The following is a 23,744-nucleotide window of genomic DNA, read 5'->3' as shown; positions in this document are numbered from 1 at the left end:
CTGCAGCAAAGAAGACTTGTGATGCTTTTACCTGTAAGTTTTATTGTGAAATCTTTAACATACTCTACACAAGAGTGCCCAGGCCTTACAGAACATGCCCTGCATGCATCATCATCGTCATAATCTACTGCTGTTCTTACAGAAATTCTCAACAGTAACAAAATGTACAAAACTAAACTAAAAAAGTAAGGTAAAAAAAAAGAAACACATTGATAAAAACATTCCCTCATGCTATTTATGTTTTTGTTTTGTTTTTAAATGCCCCCCAATATTCACATAACAAAGGCACAATGGCAAACACAAAATATAGGCAATGTAAAGGCACAAACCTAAAGCAGAAGCTAATGATTGTAGCACTTTGAATAGTGGCTTTACAAAGTGACATGGTAAGATAAAGACAGACAGATAGATAGTGGGAGACTTTCTGCAGGTGTTTATGCGCATTAAGTACCTTTTAAATGCTTGAGCTAACTTTCCAGTAGAGTGGAGAAGAAAATGAATACATCAGGGAGTAAAGGTAGAGCAAAAAAGACTGAAAATGGAAAACAAAAGGAAAACTGGAGAGACAAATAGATGAGGAAGAAAGGAGGGAGTCGCAGAGGAAGTCATCTCTAGCTCACGACAACAAGCACAGCAAAAACAACAAGACTTGAGAAGGAGGAGTGGACTTAGTGTCCCGATCTAGGTCAGGAGGCGCAACGCCAGCGCTGCCCCTCCCCCAAATCCTTCCTCGCTCCTCCTTTTCCAGAGAAAAGTGGAAAGGAAATTCAGCCAACCCTCCCTCTCCCCTCCTCAATCTGTGCCTCCCCCGGTTTCTTTCTTTCCCTTGTCATTTCATTCTCTCATTTCTCCTTACCTCCCCACTACTTTTTATACCTCCTCCTTTTTACATTTTCCCCAACTCCCATCTCACCCCCCTCCTCATGCCTGACACTACTAAATCAGCAGCATGTGGCCTTAATGGAAACCAGACGCTGACCCATTCCTTTCAAGCCTGCAGGCTTCTCCCTTAGCTTTAAGTCTATTTAGCTTTATCATGAAAAAAAGAAGAGGAGATGCACAAAGATGGATACTGCTGCTATGGGTTTCCTCCTCACAGGTCCATCTGAGATGGACAGAATTAGTAAAAATACCAGAACACTTTTCAATTCTTCTCGTTAAGTCTGAATAAATCCTTTTATTTCATCTAAGCCCTGGCACCAGGACCCAGGCATATATCAATATGTCTCCACTGGGATTGTGTTTTTTAGTGGTGTAGTTGGAACAGTTATAGTGGCTGTGGTGGGAGGAGGGGAGGCTGGAGCCCTTGTGTCTGTGTGCAAAACTCTATGTGCCTTTGTTTGGGTAAGTGGTCTCTATGTCTTGGTGAGTGAGTGAGTGAGTGTGTGTGTGTGTGTGTGTGTGTGTGTGTGTGTGTGTGTGTGTGTGTGTGTGTGTGTGTGTGTGTGTGTGTGTGTGCATATGTGGACATATATGCACTAATGAGTGCAGTTAGGTTTTTTTTTTAGAGAGAGAGAGGGCAGACATAATGGGCTCAGTGGGAGTCATGGACACACAGCTGTCTGACATTCCTGTGCTGGCCGGAGGACAAGATTTTTCTGCTAGTGTCTGTGTGTTTAATAAGCACGAACACACACACACACACACACACACACACACACACACACACACACACACACACACACACACACACACACACACACACACACACACACACACACACACACACACAGTGAAGCAACCTCAGCAAAACAAGGACAACAATAAACTGAATCAAAAGTGCAAAACATCTGTTCTAAACAAAGAAGAAATGTCAAGATTGGTTAAGGCACCGTAGTCAAGCATATGGAAGACTTGTTCATATTAATGCATGTTTTTGTATAGCTATTAGCGCTCATGTTTGTGTGTATGTACAGTATGTGTGCTTCTGTATAATGTATGTGCATTATCGACTTTGTCTGCATTTATACTACAAATAAATCATCGGTCTCTCCTCTGTACAATTAGAATGAATAGAAACGGACATTCCTAGTGTGTTTTTTGACATTCCTTTTTTTTTTTTTTTAAAGAAATAAAGATACCTTTTCAGACATTTGGAAGACACAGGAGGAAAACTTCAAGGCCAGTAGAGGGAAACGTACACTGTAGCTCCACAGTTTGCATTATTTCACATGAGCAATAAAAGTTCTCACAATGAACGGGGCACAAAACGGGGACTCGTCCTCGGCTTTCTTTAGTACTGCGTCAAAACTTCTGCGCTGTAAGTACACATTTTGATGCAAACGAAATTGATGAATACCTGCTCTCTGTCTTCTAATTCTGTGCCTCACACCCAGTCCTGCAACGAACGTTTGCAGTGCACCAAGGCCCTCGGCGTCTCTTTGTTCTGCAGAGTCCTGAGGATGGCGTAGATTAGGACGAGGATGCACAGGATGAGGACCAGAGGAACAATCACCATGATCAGGGTCATAACCTTTGATTCATTGTCGGCCACCGTCACGACCACGTCCACCTCTCTGTCCCCCTCCTCCTGTGTGCTGTCAGGCTGAGAGGTTTGGTCTTCCTCTGGGTCGGTGTCTTGGTCCCGGCCCCTGTCCGGCTCTTTGTGCTCATCTTTGCCTCGGTCTGAGGGGTTGACTGGTTTGTCTTTCGGTTCCTGCTCAGTGTCTGTATCGGGCTTAGGGTCAGCGGCTCCCACACAGCCCATGAAATCCTTCAGGATGGAGCGAGGGTAGCCTTTCTCTGCTTCTGTCTTGCGGTTGTCAAACCTCCAGTAATTGGTGCCTTTGTAGAAATAGGTGTAAGCTGCATGAGAGGAAAATGAAATAGATGTAAGACAGCCAACCCATGTGCAATGGATTATTATGTAAATACTAGTGTGCCGTGGCACAGTGGCTTTACAATAAAGAGCAGTTAAAAACAATTAAAAACATTTGCTAAAGAGAATACAAAAACAGCTAAAATAGAATAAGACAGGTATGAAATTCAAGAATAAAAGGTACAGTGCAGTGTAGGAGCAATAACTTAAAAAAACAGCATCGAAAAGAAAGGTCTTCAGCCTTGATTTAAAAGAACTGAGTGTTGCAGCGGACCTGCAGTTTTCTGGGAGTTTGTTCCACATATGTGGTGCAACAACAGAACGCTGCTTCCCCATTTTAGTTCTGACTCTGAGGACAGAAAGAAGAGCTATTCCACACGACCTGAGAGGTCTGGATAGTTCATAATGGTGCAGCAGATCAGAAATGTATTTTGGCCCTAAACCGTTCAGTGCTTTATAAACTTTCTTGCTTGCAGCATTCTCGAGAACCGCTCATCCAAACTACTTCCCACTCGACACCGCTCTTCCTTGGGTCCTGAGCAATACGCCTGCCATGACATAGACGCGTCCCCTAGCAATGCTTGAGTATACGCGTCATTTGCTAACAGCTAGCCATTTAGGACCAAATTATATTCAGAAAGAAAGTGTTCATTCCTGAAGTTACATCGCTGATGCTTGAAATGTTTATTCCCATTCTAGTAATTACGGTACAGAAATGAGAAATATCAATATTATCATCTAACTTTCGGCAGGAAAGTGAAAAAGTGTATTTCCTGAGATGCCAAACTATCCCTTTAAAACTTTTGGAGAAGTAGTGTTAGGCTAAATGTGTAAAAAAAAAAACAGCAAAGACAGCTAATTTCCATTTCTGTGCACACAAAAAGGAGATTGAGGAACGTATCTTTAGGGACTAGTTTAACACTTGCACTTTCCCCCACATTCCCACATTTAGCACCAAATGGACTTTTGCAGGGCTCATTCTGATAAATATAATACCAGACTACACATAAAATGTGTTAATATGAAACTACAACAAAGCAATAAACCAGAGATGGGGACTCGAGTCTGAGACTCGGACTCGAGTTGCACTTAAGTCGCACAAACAGCTGACTCCAGACTTGACTTGCGACTCGACCCAAACGACTTCAGACTTGACTCGGACTCGAGCTTCGAGACTCGTCAACAACCTGTTTTCATGCAATTATTGCGTTTTAAATCAAAATGTATTCATGTATTCCTATTTTCTTTTATTGCCGCATATACGGGGAAATGTATGACGAGCTGCATGTCCCCTGCCCTTTGACATAATGTTCAAGGTAACGCATGCACCTATGTGCGCGCACTCACATATCAAAAAATGCATTGCCGATGGCGACACCAAGTCCTCCTGGAGTTGTGCCTTTTGTCATTAGTTTTGCTTTCAATAACTTGGTAAACAGTGGCAGTAAGCTAACAGCTACATGCAAGGTGTGTGGCACCAAGATAAATGATGCTGGATCAACAACATCGGACTTCATCAGGCATCTCAAAACGCACCTAAATAGGTCATTCACTCACACTAATGTGAAAAGAGACGTTACGTTTAGCATATATCGTCACAGGTAACAAGCTAACCATTGCAAAGTGTTGTGCTAATGCTGGTAACAGGCAAATTGTATCTTATAGTTAGTGGTTGCTGAGGCTCAGACATCCATGGCGCACAGGAGGCGGGAACAAACGCTGTGTCGGGTGGGCAAACTCATGTGATGTGTAATTGATCCCGTGGATGATTTGTAGGCTATTAAGTGACCAAGGTGTACCTGGTCCACCAAACACTGGGCCGTCTTGACTGTCTTAATTTTGCACATATTTCTGTTACTGTAGTCCTATTTACTATTTCATTATTTCATCCATGCGTGGCGCAGCGGATCCGTGCGCACTGTCACCTGCCGTGGAGACGCTGGCCTCACTAACCTCTCCTCCTCTGAGTCGGGTCTCCCTCGCGCTGGACTCAGTTTCACTGAGCCTACTAACACTTAGAAAATAAATAAATGGCATTACATCAGTGAATTCATACTGCTTATTGTGCGTAATTTGGACTGACACTGAGATGCATGTTGTTCTGTAACTGGTGTGGCGCTGCCACTTTTCGCTTGATTTCCACTTCGACATTAGACATTTTTTTGAGTGAAAGAGACGTTACATTTAGCATATATAATCACAGGTAACAAGCTAACCATCACAAAGTGTTGTGCTAATGCTGGGAACATGCACATTGTATCTTATAGTTGTATCCATATGATGTGACAGACTTAGGTTAATATTTCACCAGGTCTGAGGTCTAGAGGGATGTGTTAAGTAGACCCCATAAAGTTATCCTACAACTGATTTTAATACTGGACTGTCTGGATGGTAGCTACAGGACATGATTTGAATTCATAAGATTTAACAATACAGTGTTAGGGACAGATCAGATGGCCAGAGACTTGAGACTTGACTTGGACTTGTGGTAAAAGACTTGAGACTTGACTTGGACTTGCCCCTCAAAGACTTGAGACTTGACTTGGACTCGAGCTCAAAGACTTGAGACTTGACTTGGACTTGCAAAAAATGACTTGTGAACATCTCTGCAATAAACCAATAAGACGCGTTGCGTAGTTGCATAAAGATTTGGCAATGGGATGCAAAAAAGAACTACATACACTCTTGTTGGTGTTCATAGGTTACATTTCTGGGTGTAAATGTAGCTCTGTAGTGCCAACCAGGCTTGCAGAGACATTAGAACAGTTTGGGTGGAGATGAGATCTGACTGTTACAAAGTGCATTTAGAGCAGCTCTGGCACAAATCTAATTCCCCAAAGGACAGGCCAACCCTCAAACCAGAGCTCTCATTCATCTCTTCACTCTCTCTCATCCCCTCATCCTTCTCTCTGCTCTGCTTGCTCCAGCCTAACCGGTCTCACATGTCATTTTTTCCCTCTCTGTCTCTTACAAACCCAATTTCACCCCTCTAACCTTTCATTCTTTCTCCCTCCCTCCTCATTCCTACTACCCTGCTTTCAACACTGCATGTACAGTACAGCTTTTGGTGTCTGTTGGGATTCTCATGGTCGGTTGCAACGGAAGTACATTGCCAGGATAAAGCCTGACATCTGGCGCATGGCCCCGTACTGGATGTCAGGCTTTTCCCCTCCCCTTCTGCTCTCCGTGTGTTACCGATCTCAAAATCCCTTCGCTACGGGAAACAACAACAGCTCCAAGCTACACACTGAAATTGGCAAGTTTTGACAAAAATTGGATCGTGCAACAAGGCAGGCCTTCTTGGTTCTTTCGGGGAATGATGTAAAGATTTACAAAGAATAGGTTTACGGCATTTACTATCTTAAGGGATAGTCAAGAAAATTTGACGATTGTGATTGGTTTAAAGAAATACAAATAACCCAGGGTGTTTTTTTCACCTCTCCTAGAATGCATGTGTGGTGTAGCCAGACCTTTCTCCACAGCGCTGTGGAGATAGGTCTGGTAATGCGAGACTATGATTCTGATAAACAGAAGCTCCCAATAAAGGCTGTATTTGCTTTTATTGAAAGTCATTATTTACCGCCGTCATCGCTGAGGAAGGCTCCTTTGGGTGAGTGAGGGATCCTGCCCCATCTGTTGATTGGCTTGGGGAAGTCGCGGTCTGTAGTCCGGGTCTCCTCGTTGTATCGCCAGTATCTGCACACAGACAATATGGACAGTAAAAGAAAGTCATAATGGCGATGGTGACGGAAAGTCTTCTTCTGCTCATCTGTCTTAACTCCCTTTACATTATTTATAAATGTGTTAAAATGGTGTAACGTATATCTGTGTGTGTCTGTGATATACGGTACCTGTCTCCACTGAAGAAGTATGTGTATCTGTTGGGCTCCCACCAGATTGCTGTGTCAATCTTGTGTGCAGGAACTCCTTGTCCATACCCATGTAAGGGCTGTGGGTATCCCGGCAGCACGTCAGCCTCCCTGAACACCCAGTATCTATCATCTGCAGGGACAAAGGGATAGAGCTGTTATGCTTGTTACCTGGCTAAGAGGGGGGGGGGGGAGGGGGGAGGGGGGATATGAGAAAAGGTTAATGAGGGAGAGAAGAAAAGCAGGGAGGAAAAACAATGGCATGTGGGGAGAAGGCGATGTCATGGGGTTTACTCACTCCAGAAAATAAAGAAAAAAAGGACAGGCAAGGTAGAAATAGTAGGCACTCATTTTCCAAGATTTCCTCATGTGGGAGCCAATTTCTTCTCTAACCCTAAGCTTTGGACACACTTTTCAGCCACTTTCCACCTCCACTGCCAGGGCACTGTTGAATTGCAACATACTGCACTGAACTATAATAGCTAAGTTTGAAGGGGGCTTCTACTAATTGGTGCACACTTACTTTGAAATGCTCTTTTGATTTGATTTTAAGGTGCTCATATTATGCTCATTTTCAGTTTCATAATTGTATTTAGAGGTTGTACCAGAATAGGTTTTTATGTGGTTTAATTTTCAAAAAAACACCATATTTTTGTTGTACTGCACATTGCTGCAGCTCCTCTTTTCACCCTGTGTGTTGAGCTCTCTGTTTTAGCTACAGAGTGAGACATCTCACTTCTGTTCCATCTTTGTTGGGAGTCGCACATGCGCAGTAGCTAGGTAAGGACTACTAGCCAGTCAGAAGCAGAGTATGAGGGTGTGCCACGCTAGCAGCTAGGCGAGCATTATAACGTGTGTTACAAAGTGACGCACGTTCATCACGGTAGTAAAGGCTGGACTACAATAGAGCTGTTTGGAGCAGTTTGTGAACAGTGTTTTCTGTTGGAGATGGTAAGTCCCTTTGGGGTGGACTTTGGGCTTTTTCACTTTGTAAACCTGTAACGTGCACAAAAAAGATATAGAACACAATACAGGAAAGGGAAAAAGCATAATATGAGCACTTTAAGTCTGCACACTAAGTATACACTATTTATTTATTGAATTACCAGAAAATATGCTATATCGTGATATATATCATTATGAAATGACCTATATCTTTGGAGAAGATGCAAAAAAAGTGTTCCTCAAAATCACCTTGTGCAGTTCTTAAAAATTCTCAATAACGTGACAAAAAAAAAGAATAATGGCACAACAACAGAAAACAACATTTACAGGAATCGTCTATTGATATGTTCATGAGTGTATAAGTCAGGGCAAATCAAATCAATTCTATGTATATAGCCCAATATCTCAAATATGCCTCAAGGTGCTTTACAATCTGTGCAGCATACAACACCCTCTTTACTTCCACCCTCGATTCGGATTTGGAAAAACTCCCCAAAAAAACTTGAAAGGGCAATAAGAAATAATCTGTGATCAAAGGCTCAGAAAATCGGATAGTAAAAATGTAAGCTCTGCAGCTGTTTACATCTGGAGCAGTGCACTGCAGAGTAGGCTGATGCGCTCTCTCTCTCTGTCTCTCTCTCTCTCTCTCTCTCTCTCTCTCAGGCCTTTTGAGGCTCAGCTGCAGTGGAGTAACACTGAGCCAGCAACAGCCTCACTCAAGACACCCAATGAACCCAGCAACACACACTGATACACACCCAAACTCTGTGATGTGGCTATACACACATGCAAAGACACAGACTCATTCCTCTTAATAGTCTCCATCTGCAGCCATTTTTTTGTTCACATAAATTCCAGTGTTATTTTAATGTATGTATGTATGTATGTATGTATGTATGTATGTATGTATGTATGTGTGTATGTGTGTGTGTGTGTGTGTGTGTGTGTGTGTGTGTGCGCTTGTCTGCCAGATATTTAGGGTTATAGCTGTGTTGAATTATTACCATATCCTCACATTCTCACAGTGTGTGTGGGGGGGGGGGGGGGGGGGAGAAAATGCTGAGTTTGCACTGTTTCCTTTCAGTCTGACCGTTTCAAATCAAAGCCCAGATTTGTGTTTATACAACACACTCCACATTGGCTTCAGCTTTGCTTGGGGAAAACGTATCTGAGAAACATTGCATGAAACTAACCAGCAGTTTGTTCTGCCCTTAAGCACAGCTCTAAACCATAATAAAAAAAAAACTCAGCATGGTCTCAAGAAGGTATGGACGAAACACAGCGCGCATTATGCTCAGCATGTGGCCGCCGTGTTCACAAAGTGTCAGGTTTTATTGGTAATAAACAGCTTTGGCATACCTTTAAAGAAGACAAATTTGCCATCGTGGCGCTCGTAGGCTGCGTCGATGTCGCTAGGCAGGCCAATCCAGAAGACAGATATCGGCATGGGGTAGTTATCCAAGACCCGGTTCCTCCGCACACGCCAGAACCAGCGACCCTGCACAGGCAAAAATAATGCTGTTTATCTTTCAGCTCGTTTTCTCTCATCAAAATGAATTATTATCCACTTCCCCGTGCATGACTTGAATGTTGTTTTGACTCTAAGCAGGGTCGTGTTTATAGAGCCATTGGAGTGCCATGAAAAAGAATAAATCTGTCAAAAAATAAGAAAATAAATGTGAAAATATAAAGAGGAGTAAATAAAAGAATAAATAAGTACATAAAAAAAATGTGGAAATATAAAGACAAATGAAAGCATTTCCATGTATTTGTTCATTTATTTCTGTATAGGGAAAGGCAAAAGCAATAGGGAAAAGAATGAGGGAAAATAAGGGGATACAAATAAATATATTACAATATATTTAAAAAATACAGACAAAATGATTTATATGCAAAAACTAAATACATATTTAAAAATATATAAAGAAATACTGTGTGTATATATATATTATATTTTATTATTTGTCTTTATAGTTCCTTTTTTTAAATTCTTTTATGGCACCACACTGACTGCATACGTGTTAGCTCATTGATTTCTACATGTCCTTAAATGGAGGTCAGTGACCACTGACATGCTCCAATCCACAACGTGTGGAACATTTGAGTTGATAGCTGTCCGTTCCAAAGCAAAAGCTTGAGTTAAACACTGCATCTGCACAAATATGATCAATAATTCTTTACTTCTCACCTTGAAAACAAACATCTCCCCCCTCAGCATGGTCACCGTGTCAAAGTCCCCGTCGCAGATATCGGGGGCCTGGTTGTCCGGCAGCTTGGGAGGTCGAGGAGGAGCAGGGCGCCGAGGAGGAGGCGATGGAGGGGGGGCATCTTTTCTGACGCGCGGGGTGACAGGTTCCGGCTCGGGCTGGAAGTCGGTGGGGAGGACGGGAGACGAGGTAGGGCTGGGACTCGGCTCCGGCTGGGCTGGGGGATGTGGGCTGCCGTCGGTCGGGTTGGGCAATTTGGGTGGGGTGTCGGTGGGAGAACTGGAGGCGGGTTCATCTTCGGGTGGAGAAGGGGAAGTGGGGGAGTCATCGTTGGGTTTGTCGTCACGGGCGGGAGGAGAAGTGGGTGGAGGATCACTAAGGAGAGGGGGACCTGAGAATGAAAAGATGGAGAGCTTGGGCTTAAAACAAGTAAGAGAAAACTCCCACAGTTAAGATGGCTTGTGTTTTTTCACCTAAAATGCAAAAATTTCCACCTGAAATGAAATAAATTCCTTCAGCCTGTCTATGTGGCATTACACACATCAATCGCACAAGGAAAACCTAATTTTCCATTATGTGCAGCGGCTCACTTGATTGACTGTGCTGCTGCTTTTTGGAAAAACCAACCGTGCTGGTTGCTAAGAGAAGAAAACACACAGATACAGCCAGTTATGTAATATGTAATATGTACGGACAGCTGATGGGCTTGAAGACGTATTGAGTTACATTGAGCCAAAAATACTGCGAGGAATATTTGAGGGCTGATGTTGGCCAGTGACTCAGTTATCAGTATGTGGAAAAATTCCGCATCTGCAGCATTTTAACCTGTAAAATAGTCTCAGACAGTGAAGGTCTTATTTCCAGCATTAGAGTCTTTAAATTCTGTTACAGAATTCAAATGACTTCTTATGGTAATTTTTCAATTAATGCAATCAGTTTCTTATGTACTTTGTCAAATCTCTATCTAATTTTGTGCCTTACTTACCTTGCACACATGATGGACTCTTCCTATACTGAATTTTAGAGCCTTGGAAAGCTCACTAGCTGATGAAAGAGCTATTAGTTGGCTATTTTCATCACAGGACAAGTAAGTGCTGTTACAAGCTGGAATAGTGTCCAGGGCCGCCGAAAGGGTCGGCAGAACACAGGGTCAGTTGTCCCGGGCCCTCTAACATTTAAATAATCTGCTGGGGGGGGCACACGATAGCCCTGATAGTGTCTGATAGTATGAAGGGCACCACCTTTTCAAAATGAATGGCCCTGTACATTGACAGACAGTTCTGTTGATGTTACGGCTTTTAGCTCTGTTTTGCTCTCCACCACCTCCTGAGAGAAATATCTGTCCCTTTAGCTGCTAAATGCTGCACTTTGTTCCCCAGCTAGCTGCTAACTTTGTCTGTCTGCTGCTTGGTGCTGGGCAGGAACTGTACAGTGGGGTTTTTAAAGCTTGTTAGCTGAAAACAGCAGTCTGCTATGGGCTGGCACTGCAGAGTTGATCATTCCATTTGATATTTTTCATGATTCTTCATTCGTTGTTAATTTTAAAATATTTATTAGCACAGTTTTAAAGCTTTAATGCGTAGCTTTTTGATATTAATAAACGTCCGTTATATTCAAGCCATTGCCAAATGAGTTGCTACAAAGCTAATTAAGACTATCAGCTCCACAAAACTCTCTCTGGATTTCTCAGTATGGCTATGTTCAGAAGGTTGTGTCGTCTGGTAACTTTCCCGCGCAGAAACTCGAGTGAAGATAATTACCGCTTCTGAAGAGTCCATTATGTCTTTTTAAAGGGGCGCTATGCAGTTTGAGCTATTTCTTCGCTGTTTTTTTGCTTTTTGCTCACAGGTTTCTCTATAGAGCTCCCCCTACAGCTTCAGAATAGATATTTGGCAGCTCCGATGTTTACTCGTGTCTGACTCCTGACTCGGTCAGTCTGCCGTTTCCTCTTCCTCTGTTCCTCCGACAATGCTTTCCTAGCTTTCTGCTACTTTTTTGCCGGCTCAGCCATGATGATAGTGTGAAAAACTCCGTCGCTACCTTGTTAGCCGGTTCCTGAATGGGCGTATGTGTGCAGTGCTGTGAAGCAATTTGTTACATGGCGAGACCTGCTATCACACGATACTTCCTGACGCCGACAGCCCGCCGGCCAAAAGTTGCAAGGGTGGTTTTTCAGCTCACAGGCGCTAGGGGGGAGCGAGACGACCACCATTCAACCCGAAAAAAGTGTCATATAACCATTCCAAAGACTCTGAAGCTGTTCAGTTAAGGTAAATTAAGCTAAAAAAACTACATAGTTCCCCTTTAATCCTCCGTGTCCTCCTTGGCTACTAGCAACTGCGTGGAGTGGGGGGGGCAATCGCGTAAGGATTGTATCATGTGGACACGCCAACAGTTTTGTTGTCATTACTTAGAATTTCTCATGGGGGCGACAGAAACTACGCACTATAGCTTTAAAGTGAACTAATAAATTCAGAGTTTTGGTTTGACTATATCTTTATATCATTTTAAATCTTACCTTTTTGTTAGATGCTTTATGCTTAACTCAAACACACAGACTCACAGTATAGCAATATTGGTGTATTTAAATAGCAAGTATTTTATCACTTAGAATTACTTCTATATTATTTCACAAGTTAGTTTGTACTTAACTACCTTTTACTGTTAAGACTGTCCCTCAACAAAATAGCTAAGGGATAAGTCAACAGATGATTAGCTGATGAGGAAAAAAACTGACCAGGGAGGCAAAAAACTGCAAAGTTACCCCCCCTCTTGTATAAAAACCTCTACAAAGAAACCCAAATGTTTATTCCTACCAACGAAGTGTATGCTGTGTTAGTCTCTATTTAAGCACTTCAGATCCTTTTTCTTATCCAATCAGAGCTTTTCTCTAGCACAGTCCTTTAGATCTGTTTGGTAAAGGAAACTACTGTATAATTTCAGTCAAAATATTTACCTTACAGTATTTACAGCAGACAAGTGTTCTAGTTTGCCAAAACTCTAGTTTACTCTGGTGCAGACGTCATGTGTAGGCATATCAATAGGACAGAATTATGTGGGTATGGAAAGACTGGGACTGGGCAAACTAAAACCGTAGAACACATTCTCAAACTAAATCAGATTTTGTATCTGTAATGTGATTACAGATACAAAATCAGAGATTACAGAGATGTGACCAGGACAAAACAATGGACAGTAAAGAAATGTACAAAAAAAATGAATAACGTAAAAAAGCCAAATAAATCATAAATCAGTTATTCGGTGTAAGAAATGTCTATAATTAATCTTTTTCTACAGTTTAAGAGACTAATGAGTGTTTTGGCCTGTAACACACACACACACACACACACACACACACACACACACACACACACAAATATGTCATCTGTCAATTAACAATGCCATCAATGCATGCAGGGAAAGCATGAAAACATCATAGTGGCATGCATGATATGCTGTTCTGAGCGAGGTTTCACTTGTGTATGTGTGTGGTTGGCCAAAGCTGTGCTCACAAAGCTTCTTAACAAGGCTTCTTGTCGTCTTTTGACAAGTGTCCAGATGTGATACGAATGATAGAACCTCAAATTACAGCTGACACTCTGCACTTCAACCTCATAGGGATTTTAGAGCCAAAGCAGTCAAAACACCAAAAACATGAGTTTGTGGTTTTGTTATTGCGAGTCCCTGCAAAGGCTGGAAAGGTTGACAAGGTTTTAGTTGTGGATACATTTTAGATTTGAATCTGAGTTATGGACTTCCGCTTCATATCCTCTTTGTGGAAAAGGCACCACTGTGTCTTTAATGGTAGTTACAGCTTTGACCTAATATACTGCCAAGAAGAACAGAATGACTTCACTATGCAGCTACAAACAGGTGGGTTAGCTGTCTGTCAGTAGCATGTCCTTCAGATAATGAGACAAGTATCTTTTCAATAGCTGATGTAGAATACTACCATTAAAGGACTCACTGGGTCTTAAAGGAGAAATCCGGCGCAAAATGAACCTAGGGGTTAATAACACATGATTACAGAGTCGACCGTTCTCTGGGACATGTTTTCATGCTAATCGAATGTGACCAGTTTTAGCCCAAACCGCTAATTAGCTTATAACTAGGGCTGTCAAATGATAAATTTTTTTAATTGCGATTAATCGCCAAATTTCTATAGTTAATCACGATTAATCACATTTTTTAATCACATGAATAAAATTCTATTATTTTACATTTCAGAACTGTTTTTAAGTACATATTAACAATGGAAAGCCATTCTTATCAGTGTATCTTAATTGGGAATCAAATGAATGCAAAGAAAGTTACTTTATGAACTTGTCTTTAAGATTTGTAATAGTTCATTATTTATTTACTGTAAACAAAAGAAAAATGTGTGAATCTGTCATTATTGCACAATTGCTACAAGTACCTAACCTAACTGAGATGTAACACTAACACTTTGCTTATAAAGTACAAACAAAATGGTCCAAAAACTGGATGCCACAGCAGGACATTTTCTAATAAGGAATGTAACAATTCTCCTGGACAGAAAAGGGGGTGGACAATGTCCCAAATGACAAAAACAGTCAAAAAAACAATACAAACAACCGAGTCCTAAAACCGTATGCTGATATACATAGTCAATATAGTGTGCAGTAACTTCTAAATATTTTGATTACTCACTGACGTCCAGTGATCACCGGTTAATGAGACAGCGTTTGCAGCACTTTGCAGCAGTTCCAGTGTGGCTGCTTTCTCCGTGTCGTACAGGCTGTGTATGCGTGAAACCACTGTCCCCCTCGACAACTTTTTAAAAGTAAACTTTCCATTCAGAATCTTATTGGCACGAGGAAAGTAAAAAGAAATCGCTATTTCTATACCAAACTTCACGTATACATGTGGACGCCTTGGGAGAACAGTCACGACCAGTCGAACAACGAACGCCGTGCAACCAGTAACATAGCTCAAGCACGGCGTTCGTCCTTCGACTGCTCATGACTGCTTTCCCAAGATGGCGCCTGCATGTATACGTGAACAGTACTGTCTTTATAAACTATATTTTTTAATAAACTGTCTGTGCACTTACAAAGTTCTCAATGCTTCGGTTTACATGTAGGGACCCTCCTTATGCTACCGTTGAAGTGTGGTGCTATTTTGAGCCTTGTTAGTGGTGTAGAAATAGTGATTTATTTTCCTCGTGCCCCGACGACTAGCGTTACAAGCTAATTAGCGGTTTGGGCTAAAACTGGTCACGTTCGATTAGCATGAAAACATGTCCCGGAGAACGGTCGACTCTGTAATCATATGTTATTAACCCCTAGGTTCATTCCAAATGTTGTCCTCTCGGGTCAAAACTGAAAATCAACACTTTTTCAAGTTTTTCTAAACATTTTTCCATGCGTTTTTCAAGATTTTTCACGCTGTTTCAAACATTGTTATCACCTTTTTTCAAAGCTTTTTTAAAAGCTTTTTTTCTGCTTCCGAGGCTTTCATTGGTTTTTGATGCTTTTTTCAATGTATTTGGCGCTTTTGTCACTTGTTGCCATTTTTTGTCAACATTTTGAGGTTTTTTTAAACATTTGAATTGTACTTGCGAAGAGCGTTGCATGGAACCATTGATGTTATTTTTGGGCAATTTTGTTAAAAGAAACCTACATTTCTGATATAGAAAACTTTGAAAAGGGGTCCGACTTGACCCGAGGACAACAGGAGGGTTAAGTCCAAATTCTACTGCTGGTGGCTTTAAATAACTGGATTGTTGAAGACATAAATAAAGTGATTTAAATAGGTGTATTAGTGCAGTGTGTGCTTCTTACCGTATATGTACTGTATTCCTTTGATGTCATCCTCGTGTAGCGTGAAGTTGTGCGTGTGGATCCACTGGTAGAAAGGAGCCATTATGGCGCTGGGGTTATCTGAGTGCTCCAGACCCAAAGCATGACCAAGCTCATGGACCGCAACCAGGAAGAGGTCTATACCTGCAGTGACACACATATAGTATGTTCATGTGTGAATATATTCGTGAAAATTATTTGCGTTAAATAACATGCCAAATGTTACAATAATACATAGAATATGATACGTTGTAATTTATATTAAAAATACATGTTAACTGAAAACTGCAAATAGAGTTGTACTGTGCTCATCAAGCCGAAAATTGCAGTCATCTTTCTTCTGCAGCAAGCCAGAGGTGGTGCTGATTGAAAACATAGACTGTATATATAGATGGACGACGCGTCTCCATTTCCTCCCGCTGTACAAAAGTGAAGTGTGTACTGCCGTTTCGAAGCAATTTGGCCACCGCCATCTTGTTTTGTTTTCTTAAACTGGAAGTGACGATTTCTGACGGGAGGGTGGAGCTGGGGAGGATGTCATGGAGGGGGCGGGGCTTTATGATCTATACTGCAGCCAGCCACCAGGGCTGGATAGACATGTTTTGGCTTCACTTATACATTATACAGTCTATGCATCTAAAGGCCCGGACACACAGAGCCGATAATCGGCTGTTGGACAGTCTGGCGAGGTCAGTGACTCGAGTCTGTTCGTTGTGCTCCGTGCCGTTGTCCGTCCGAGGGGCCGCATTCTTCCGTCACTGCCGGCAGTCGGACTCATATGACCCATCTGATTGGTAGAGTGCTAACCCGGAAACGGGGAGCGGAATGAGCGTGACTAGAGTCTCTCAAAATCTGACGAAAATCTTTTAAACTGACCTTTGTTGATCTGAAATGAAGACAGATTCAGCAACTGCACGGCCTATTTCTCGCTTCAAATGTTTTCAGAAACACGTTTCAGTGAACTATTTCAGTACAATATGAGATCGTATTCTGAACAAGCCGCCATGACAGTCTGTCTTTGAATTTCCGGAGAAACAAGACCTATGTGACGCGTTCATCCAATCAGCTGCCGGTTTTCATTTTTGGGCGACAATACAGATTAGCGCCGCCTGCTGTTATGGAGACGTATTACGTCTCGTCGCTTTGGTGTGTTCCGAGGCCCTTTTTTGACCAATTTGAGGAGACTGATCAGCCCAACTGCCTTTTCTGCCGACGTTTGGCCATCGGCTCTGTGTTTCCGGGCCATTAGGCTTCTGTGCAGCTATCAGCATCAGTGGCTGCTAATTCTCAAGACAGAGTTATCTTAAAAAAGTAGTCCCTAAACTCAGACAAACATTACAAGTGATAACAAAACACCAGCTATTGATACTCGCTAGATTAAAGAGAGAAATGATATCATAAATCAAACTGGTATCATGTTGCATTCATTCATGTTTGCAAATCATGACTATCATCACTATAAAGATAGTGGCTGTATCCGAAATTCCATACTAATACCATGCTATTTAGTCCGAAACCTTTGTATGAAACCAATAGTATGTGAAATGCATACTTTTTCCAGTGAAACATTAAAGTATGCAAATACTGGACACTACGGTGGCATAAATATCCCATAACGTGGTAGTAACGACAATGTTCATAACAGACAAACTATCAGCCACCAAGGCAGCACTGTGACTTCAATAACACTTCAATTAATATTTCTACATATTCAAAATTAAAGATTTCTGTCACCTGCGATCGTTGGACTAGTTCCTTACTTTTTCCAGTAATGTAAGCATTATCTAGCGATGCTGGTACAGCTGAGGTTGGTTGGAGTCTTGTAACCATGGTAACCAACCAACCTGCAGCCCAGTTGACCAGGACAGACAAGACCCCAGACAACCAGCTAATGGTTAGAGCGATTACCAGAAAGTCACAGGTTCAACTCCCACATGAAAAACAAGTCAGCCCACTAACCGTTTGGGTTTTGGTTGTCCAGCGTCCAAGGCTCATCGGCATCGAAGTGCGTATCCCCACCTATTCCTGGTCCGGGGTAGTAGGCGTGTGCTAGCGACCCTCCCTCGCCATCAAACAATGACATATCCCCATGGAAACCAGAGGCAAACAGCAACAGGATGTCAGCGAGCTCTGCCTGGCTGCTGTTGATGCTGATGCTGTTTTCAGCAGGTAACTCTTCAAAGGTGAGCGGCGTGACCCGTCTCCACGCGTCAAAGGCGTTGCGGATCGCGCCGTACGTCCGCTCTTCACCCAGCGAGGGGGGGATGTGCTGGTTCATTATGCTGGAGCCACAAGGAAAAGCGCATTAGAGTTGGTATGGTAAACATTCTGCTTTGTTGTTTTTTTACATGTCAGTGCTATTAACCTGTAAGTGATGTGGTCTTTGCGCCACTGCTGTCCAGTGAGAGCGTAGCGTTTCTTCCTCGCGCCATTGTCCAGCTCCTCCGCTTTTCTGTCTGGGAGGCCACAGCGAGGCCGACGCATTGCCCTACACACACACACACACACACACACACACACACACACACACACACACACACACACACACACACACACACACACACCATTACAAGCTGCAAAAAGTGGCAGGATTCCTTCAGTTCTACAAAATGCAGTTTGTACATACAGGTATTGACCATCATTTCTAATCTTGTTTCCAGACTCCTCACAAAGCTGGAAAGCATTTTTCCCCGGCAAGGACTTAAAGGAGAATTCCGGTCCATTTCAACACGTAGCTCTGTTGTTTGTAAATTTGTAGTGCTGTCTGTAGCGAGAAAAACGAGAACAATCGGTGTTGCCTACACCGTGTTATCCTCCTGCTAGCGTTAGCACCCAGGAGGCTGAAACCGGGCAAGTTTTAAACGTGTTTTTAGCCTCTTAACATGTTCGAAATGTCATTACAAGTGCCTACCCATGTGAAGTGATTCCTCCCGAGTGAACACAGTGAATCTGACTCCCGTAGATGTGAAAGAAATGCATAAAAGTCGTGCTAACTCAGCTCTGTTTAGTTACGGTGTTGAGACGGCAAGACCGAAAAGAGATACAACAATATTTTACGCTTCAGTTTTTGTTTGGATTAAACAAACAAGATATTACGCGTTGGTATGCAGATTTTGTGACCTTTGCACAGAGCCAGTTTAGCTGTTTCCTCCTGTTTCCAGTCTTTATGCTAAGCTTACCTGCTACTAGTGTAGCTTTACAGGTACAGACATAACAGTGCTATCAATCTTGGCATCTAACTCTCGGTAAGAAGGCGTTATTTCCCAAAAGTAAAGACCTTATAATTTGAGCATGAACCTTACATACAAAGTACTCTGAGAACAAAGGTCTAAAACAATGAATCAGGTCACAGTTGAATGTGAGGATGTGACACAATAGCCTGACTACCCTCATTAGTAAAGATGTGATATAAGCTAATTTAAACTATAATCCAAACCTTATGGGCATAAAAAAGTTATTACAAGCTGGCACGGTTTCAGCAGCCCCTGGTAAAACGAACACATTAATCTGTTACTGAGTGATGGGGAAAAGCCAATGCTCTGAAACAAATTGCTTCAGGATGCTTGGTTGTGGAGTTGAGGTTTGTTGCCCACAATTCTCTTCATGACAAGCTGAAATTTGTGGCCATGTATCATTCCATCTATACCATAGAGCATCGGTATGCTGCATTGTGGTCCTTTAACCCATCAAATCTGACATTAAAAAAAAAGGTGATGAAATGTTAATTAATTGTGTTTTTGTGTATGTACTGGTACATAAAATGTACGTTGTGTATGTGTGTGTGCATGTAGGTATGTCAGTACACTGTGCATGTTGGTTCTCCCTACTGGGCTCTCCTCTTAGCTTTGATTTGAACCAACTCTTGATAAGCTTTCACATGTGAAACGAGATAATACTGGATTTAGAGTTCAAACACTCAACAGATTGACAGGTTGCATAATAAATGAGAAACTTGATTAAAAAAAAAAGTAAAATGAATTCCTACATGCTTTAAAGTGCTCATATTATGCTCATTTTCAGGTTCATAATTGTATGTTGAGGTTGTACCAGAATAGGTTTACATGGTTTAATTTTCAAAAAACACCATATTTTTGTTGTACTGCACATTGCTGCAGCTCCTCTTTTCACCCTGTGTTCAGGTCTCTGTTTTAGCTACAGAGTGAGGCATCTCACTTCTATCCCATCTTTGTTGGGAGGCGCACATGCGCAGTAGCTAGGTAAGGATCACATCAGTTAGCTGTTTGTTTCTACAACTTCAGTTAGTACAAGGCAGGATTAGCCGGGAGACTTCTTCTAAATGAGGGCATGCTTCCAACTTTGCGTGGAATACCTGCAGAACAGGGACATGGAAGTAGTTCTTTTGTAGATTATGGTGAACTAGTGTGTGTTGTAGCAGTGTTTTGCCATTGAGAATGAGCTAGCATACTAGCGCTAGCATGCTACGGTTAGCCACCTCGTCTTGGCTACTGACGCGTAGTTTGTATGGAAGCACCAGAGACACAAAATAACACCCCAAATCCCAGAAAAAGTGATTTTTTTTTTCATAATATGGGCACTTTAAAACATCCCATAAGATCCCTGGATTCAGTTGGTGGTCACTGTCTTTAAGACAAACATTCTGCAGGAAAAAAAAACAGAACAATATAGAGCTTACACAACAGTAGCAGGGTCCATCTCTCCAGTCACCTCTAGGCCATAGAAGTGCTGCATGTCGCTGATGGCTTTGGACAGAATCTGAGCCGACTGCATTGTGGACATCTGACTGCTCGCCTGAGACAGGTAGCCAAACTTACGAAGCCATGCCTGTGAGGAGAAAGCCAGGAGTCGGTTTAGCTTTGTCCACCTTGGGAAAGGTTGCTGTGTCTGTTTTTGTGTGTGCAATGCATGGTGTATACATGTGAATGGCAGCTAGAACTAATGCTAATCCACATATCTAATGACTGGAGAGAGCATCTGATGAGTTAAAAAAGAAAAGAGAAACGTAGAGAAATAAACCAGATGGCTTCCATTAACATTAAGACATTCCTGCTCTCTCATTCCTGTGCCTTTTCCCCACTGACAGCCAAGATGAGGAGAGGAGAGGAGAAGAGAGGAACAACTGGAAACAGGAAAACTGAAGGGACAATAATTAACAACTGTTTGTCTCTGTCAAGTGACACATGCTGAACTTCCCCTGTTTGTTTCATGTTTGCTGACAGTGAAATTGAGCGTGTTGAGCCACGTAGCCAGGCAAACAGGACCATGGCTCCTGGAGGGGAAAAAACCCCCCTCTGGGAAGTTTTTAGTTCTGCCCTTTAAGAAGCCTCAACAGCAGAGCTCAAAAACAACACCACAGGTCCCTGGATCATGGGACTCATACACTCATCATGCATGTACACACATGCAACACACAAACTCATCATGTGTGCACACACTGAGCCAGAGAAAATCCTTAAGAGGCAATTACTGCATAGCATGACAAGTCTCAACCAATGTCACGTTAGAGTGCGAGCTTATTCACATGAGTGCCTGAAGAACATGAAAGAAGAAAAGCAAAACCTCTTTAGGTTATAGCTGAAATCAATACTGTGACATTCGGACATCGGTATATAGATCACAATACGGCAAATATACAAAAATGACATATAAAAGAATGAAATTGGTGTTCACTAACATAAACTGTGTTCCATCATTATGTACTGAAAGAGACAAGGCTCTTCACACATGTAAATCAAAAACCTTAACAATTTATTTTGTTACTTTTTTTAATGACAATTAGCTTGGAATACTAGTAACCTCCCTATTAAGCAGATATAAGGGCATTTTTAAATGTTTATGAATGCATTATTAATCAACAATTATAACTTCCATCCATCTGTAAATATAAACAGCTAGTGGATGATTGATAGCACAGTAGCCAATCAAATTGTATGACATTTACAGGAACCAATCCTACATGTAACAGTGTGCTATAAAGCATTAATTAACTCTTTATACACATGTAGAAATATTCACATGCTGGTTTAAAACAGTGAAGACATCACTAACTCAAGGTTAACTTACTAAATTTAGATTTCTTCCGGATCTCAATCTTCATCGGCAAATAGAATGTGTTCAGTTGTCACAAGAGTGAGGAACAAGTACTTGTATTGATATAGGTATAAAGACACATTTTATATGATTACACCTGTATTACATTATATTGTCGATCAATGTCAAAGTTGATCTTCACGATAACAATTCAAACAAAAGTCAATAAACTATTTTTCAACCATACAGATGAGTTTTACTATTTTTAATACAATCACACTGCTGTCATTATAGATGAGATAGATAGATAGATAGATAGATAAATAGACAGACAGACAGACAGATAGATACATACATACATACATACATACATACATAGATAGACAAATAGATAGACAGATAGACAGACAGACAGATAGCTAGATAGCTAGATATCTTTCCATGTGTGTACCACATGTGCTGTGTTGTTATTTAAAAGGCCAGATGACATCCCTACAGTGCAAAAGCCCACCTGATGCTTTGATGTTTTACCAAAACAAACATGAAGAGTTGAACTTATTAACCTGCTTATGAAGAGCTGTAGTTCTATAATAAATTGCATACATGATTTCCTCAATTCTATAGAAAAAACATGACAATTGTAAATCCACAAACTATTTACAAATTGTAAACCAAGCTGTAACATTGTGACGGTCTACATGGAAAATGTGGTGTGTATTCCTGACCCACAGACATGACTGTACCTCAGCACTGAAGCCTTCTTCCTCCGGCACATCTGCCGCTGTGCTGCACAGGATCAGGAAGAATAAGGCCGATAATGTGATCATGATCTGAGTCCAGGGTTGCTCGGATGCCATCTTTGTCGTGATGTGCTGCCTGTGGTTGTTGCGGAGTGATGAAGATGTGGTGACAAAAAACAGCCAAACAACTTCCTCCGACAGGAAGGAATAAAGAACAAAGTGCTGTAGGACGTATTCGCTTCTCCTCCACCTACATTTAATCACAAACCTCCGCAACAAGTGAGCTATCTGCTCATTTTTGGAGTTCGCGCATCAAAAACAAAAAAAATGCTACAAATGTTACGCAGAGGTGCGTTTACAAACCCTCGGAAAAACATGAAATAAGATGATACGAATCCATTCCCGGTTGCAGGCAGTCAGATTTGTCCTGGGCCAGCAGCCTCATGGCTCATCCAAGTGTTCATACAGCAGTTCCTTTCATGCATACGGCTAACACTGTAGCCGGCGGGCAAATAAACTAGACCTTGCCCCTTTCCGACGTCCACAATGGCTGACCAGCAGCAGGGAGCACAGTGAGAAGTCCTGCAACAAGTCTCCTTCCACTTTGTGCAAACAGACAGGACACGAAAAGTGCCCCACTTTCTGAACTTGCTGCGAAATGCTGCACACGGCAAAAATAAACAACTTCAGAACCCAAGTGCGAGGATATCAAATTTCACCTGCACTGTTTTGCACCAACGTACCTTTTCTTAAACTTCTAACTCGGAACGGAAACGCGTTGTGTAAATATTTGTCAGACCGCTGTGTATCTTATACAAGATTTGTAATGATTTCTGGTGAAGAGAGGTCCCTCCTCCCTCACACAGCAGACACAAACACACCAGAGGGCAGTGTGCCATCTGCTGTTGTTACAGGAAATTCCAGTCAAAAATTAGCTTCTGATCCACATGAGACAAATATTGAGTGTTTCAAATTGTGTCAAATAATAAAAAAACTGGTTCAGTTTAATTAAGTTAGCACGGGACAGTAAGCCAGCATGCACTTGTCTTAATTAACGTTATTAATTACACCTGTGCTTTTCCTGCTATGACACCCATGAACCACCTCCAGTTTGTACCTAAGTGCAGTACTTGAGTAGCCTAAATGTACTTAATATACTCAACTACTGTATCTACTACTACATTTTACTATATCTTATATCCCATACTACATTATACTGTACTGTTAAAACTATATTATAATATATATTGTACTGTTTAACTGCATTATATACTATATTTCTATTAGATTACCCTATTAATAGACACTAAGGATAATTGCTTATTTATATTATA

At 41.7% G+C, this 23,744-nt stretch overlaps 1 protein-coding gene across 1 annotated transcript; it reads right to left on the bottom strand.

The window, feature by feature from the left end:
- Window positions 1-22: 22 nt before the first annotated feature.
- mmp15a (matrix metallopeptidase 15a) lies at window positions 23-23,256 on the bottom strand. The gene is made up of 10 exons (XM_078257853.1): window positions 22,414-23,256; window positions 20,316-20,464; window positions 18,027-18,149; window positions 17,621-17,943; window positions 15,644-15,805; window positions 9,821-10,230; window positions 8,992-9,130; window positions 6,670-6,820; window positions 6,399-6,514; window positions 23-2,805 (listed from the first exon to the last, which is right to left on the bottom strand). The coding sequence occupies exons 1-10, from the start codon at window positions 22,525-22,527 to the stop codon at window positions 2,327-2,329; spliced, it is 2,166 nt and encodes a 721-aa protein (XP_078113979.1). The 5' UTR covers window positions 22,528-23,256; the 3' UTR covers window positions 23-2,326.
- Window positions 23,257-23,744: the final 488 nt, after the last annotated feature.

The sequence above is a fragment of the Sander vitreus genome, chromosome 8 (assembly GCF_031162955.1).
Source record: "Sander vitreus isolate 19-12246 chromosome 8, sanVit1, whole genome shotgun sequence".
NCBI lineage: Eukaryota > Metazoa > Chordata > Actinopteri > Perciformes > Percidae > Sander > Sander vitreus.
The sequence above is the reverse complement of the archived record's forward strand: the minus strand, read 5'-3'. Positions and strand labels throughout refer to the sequence as shown.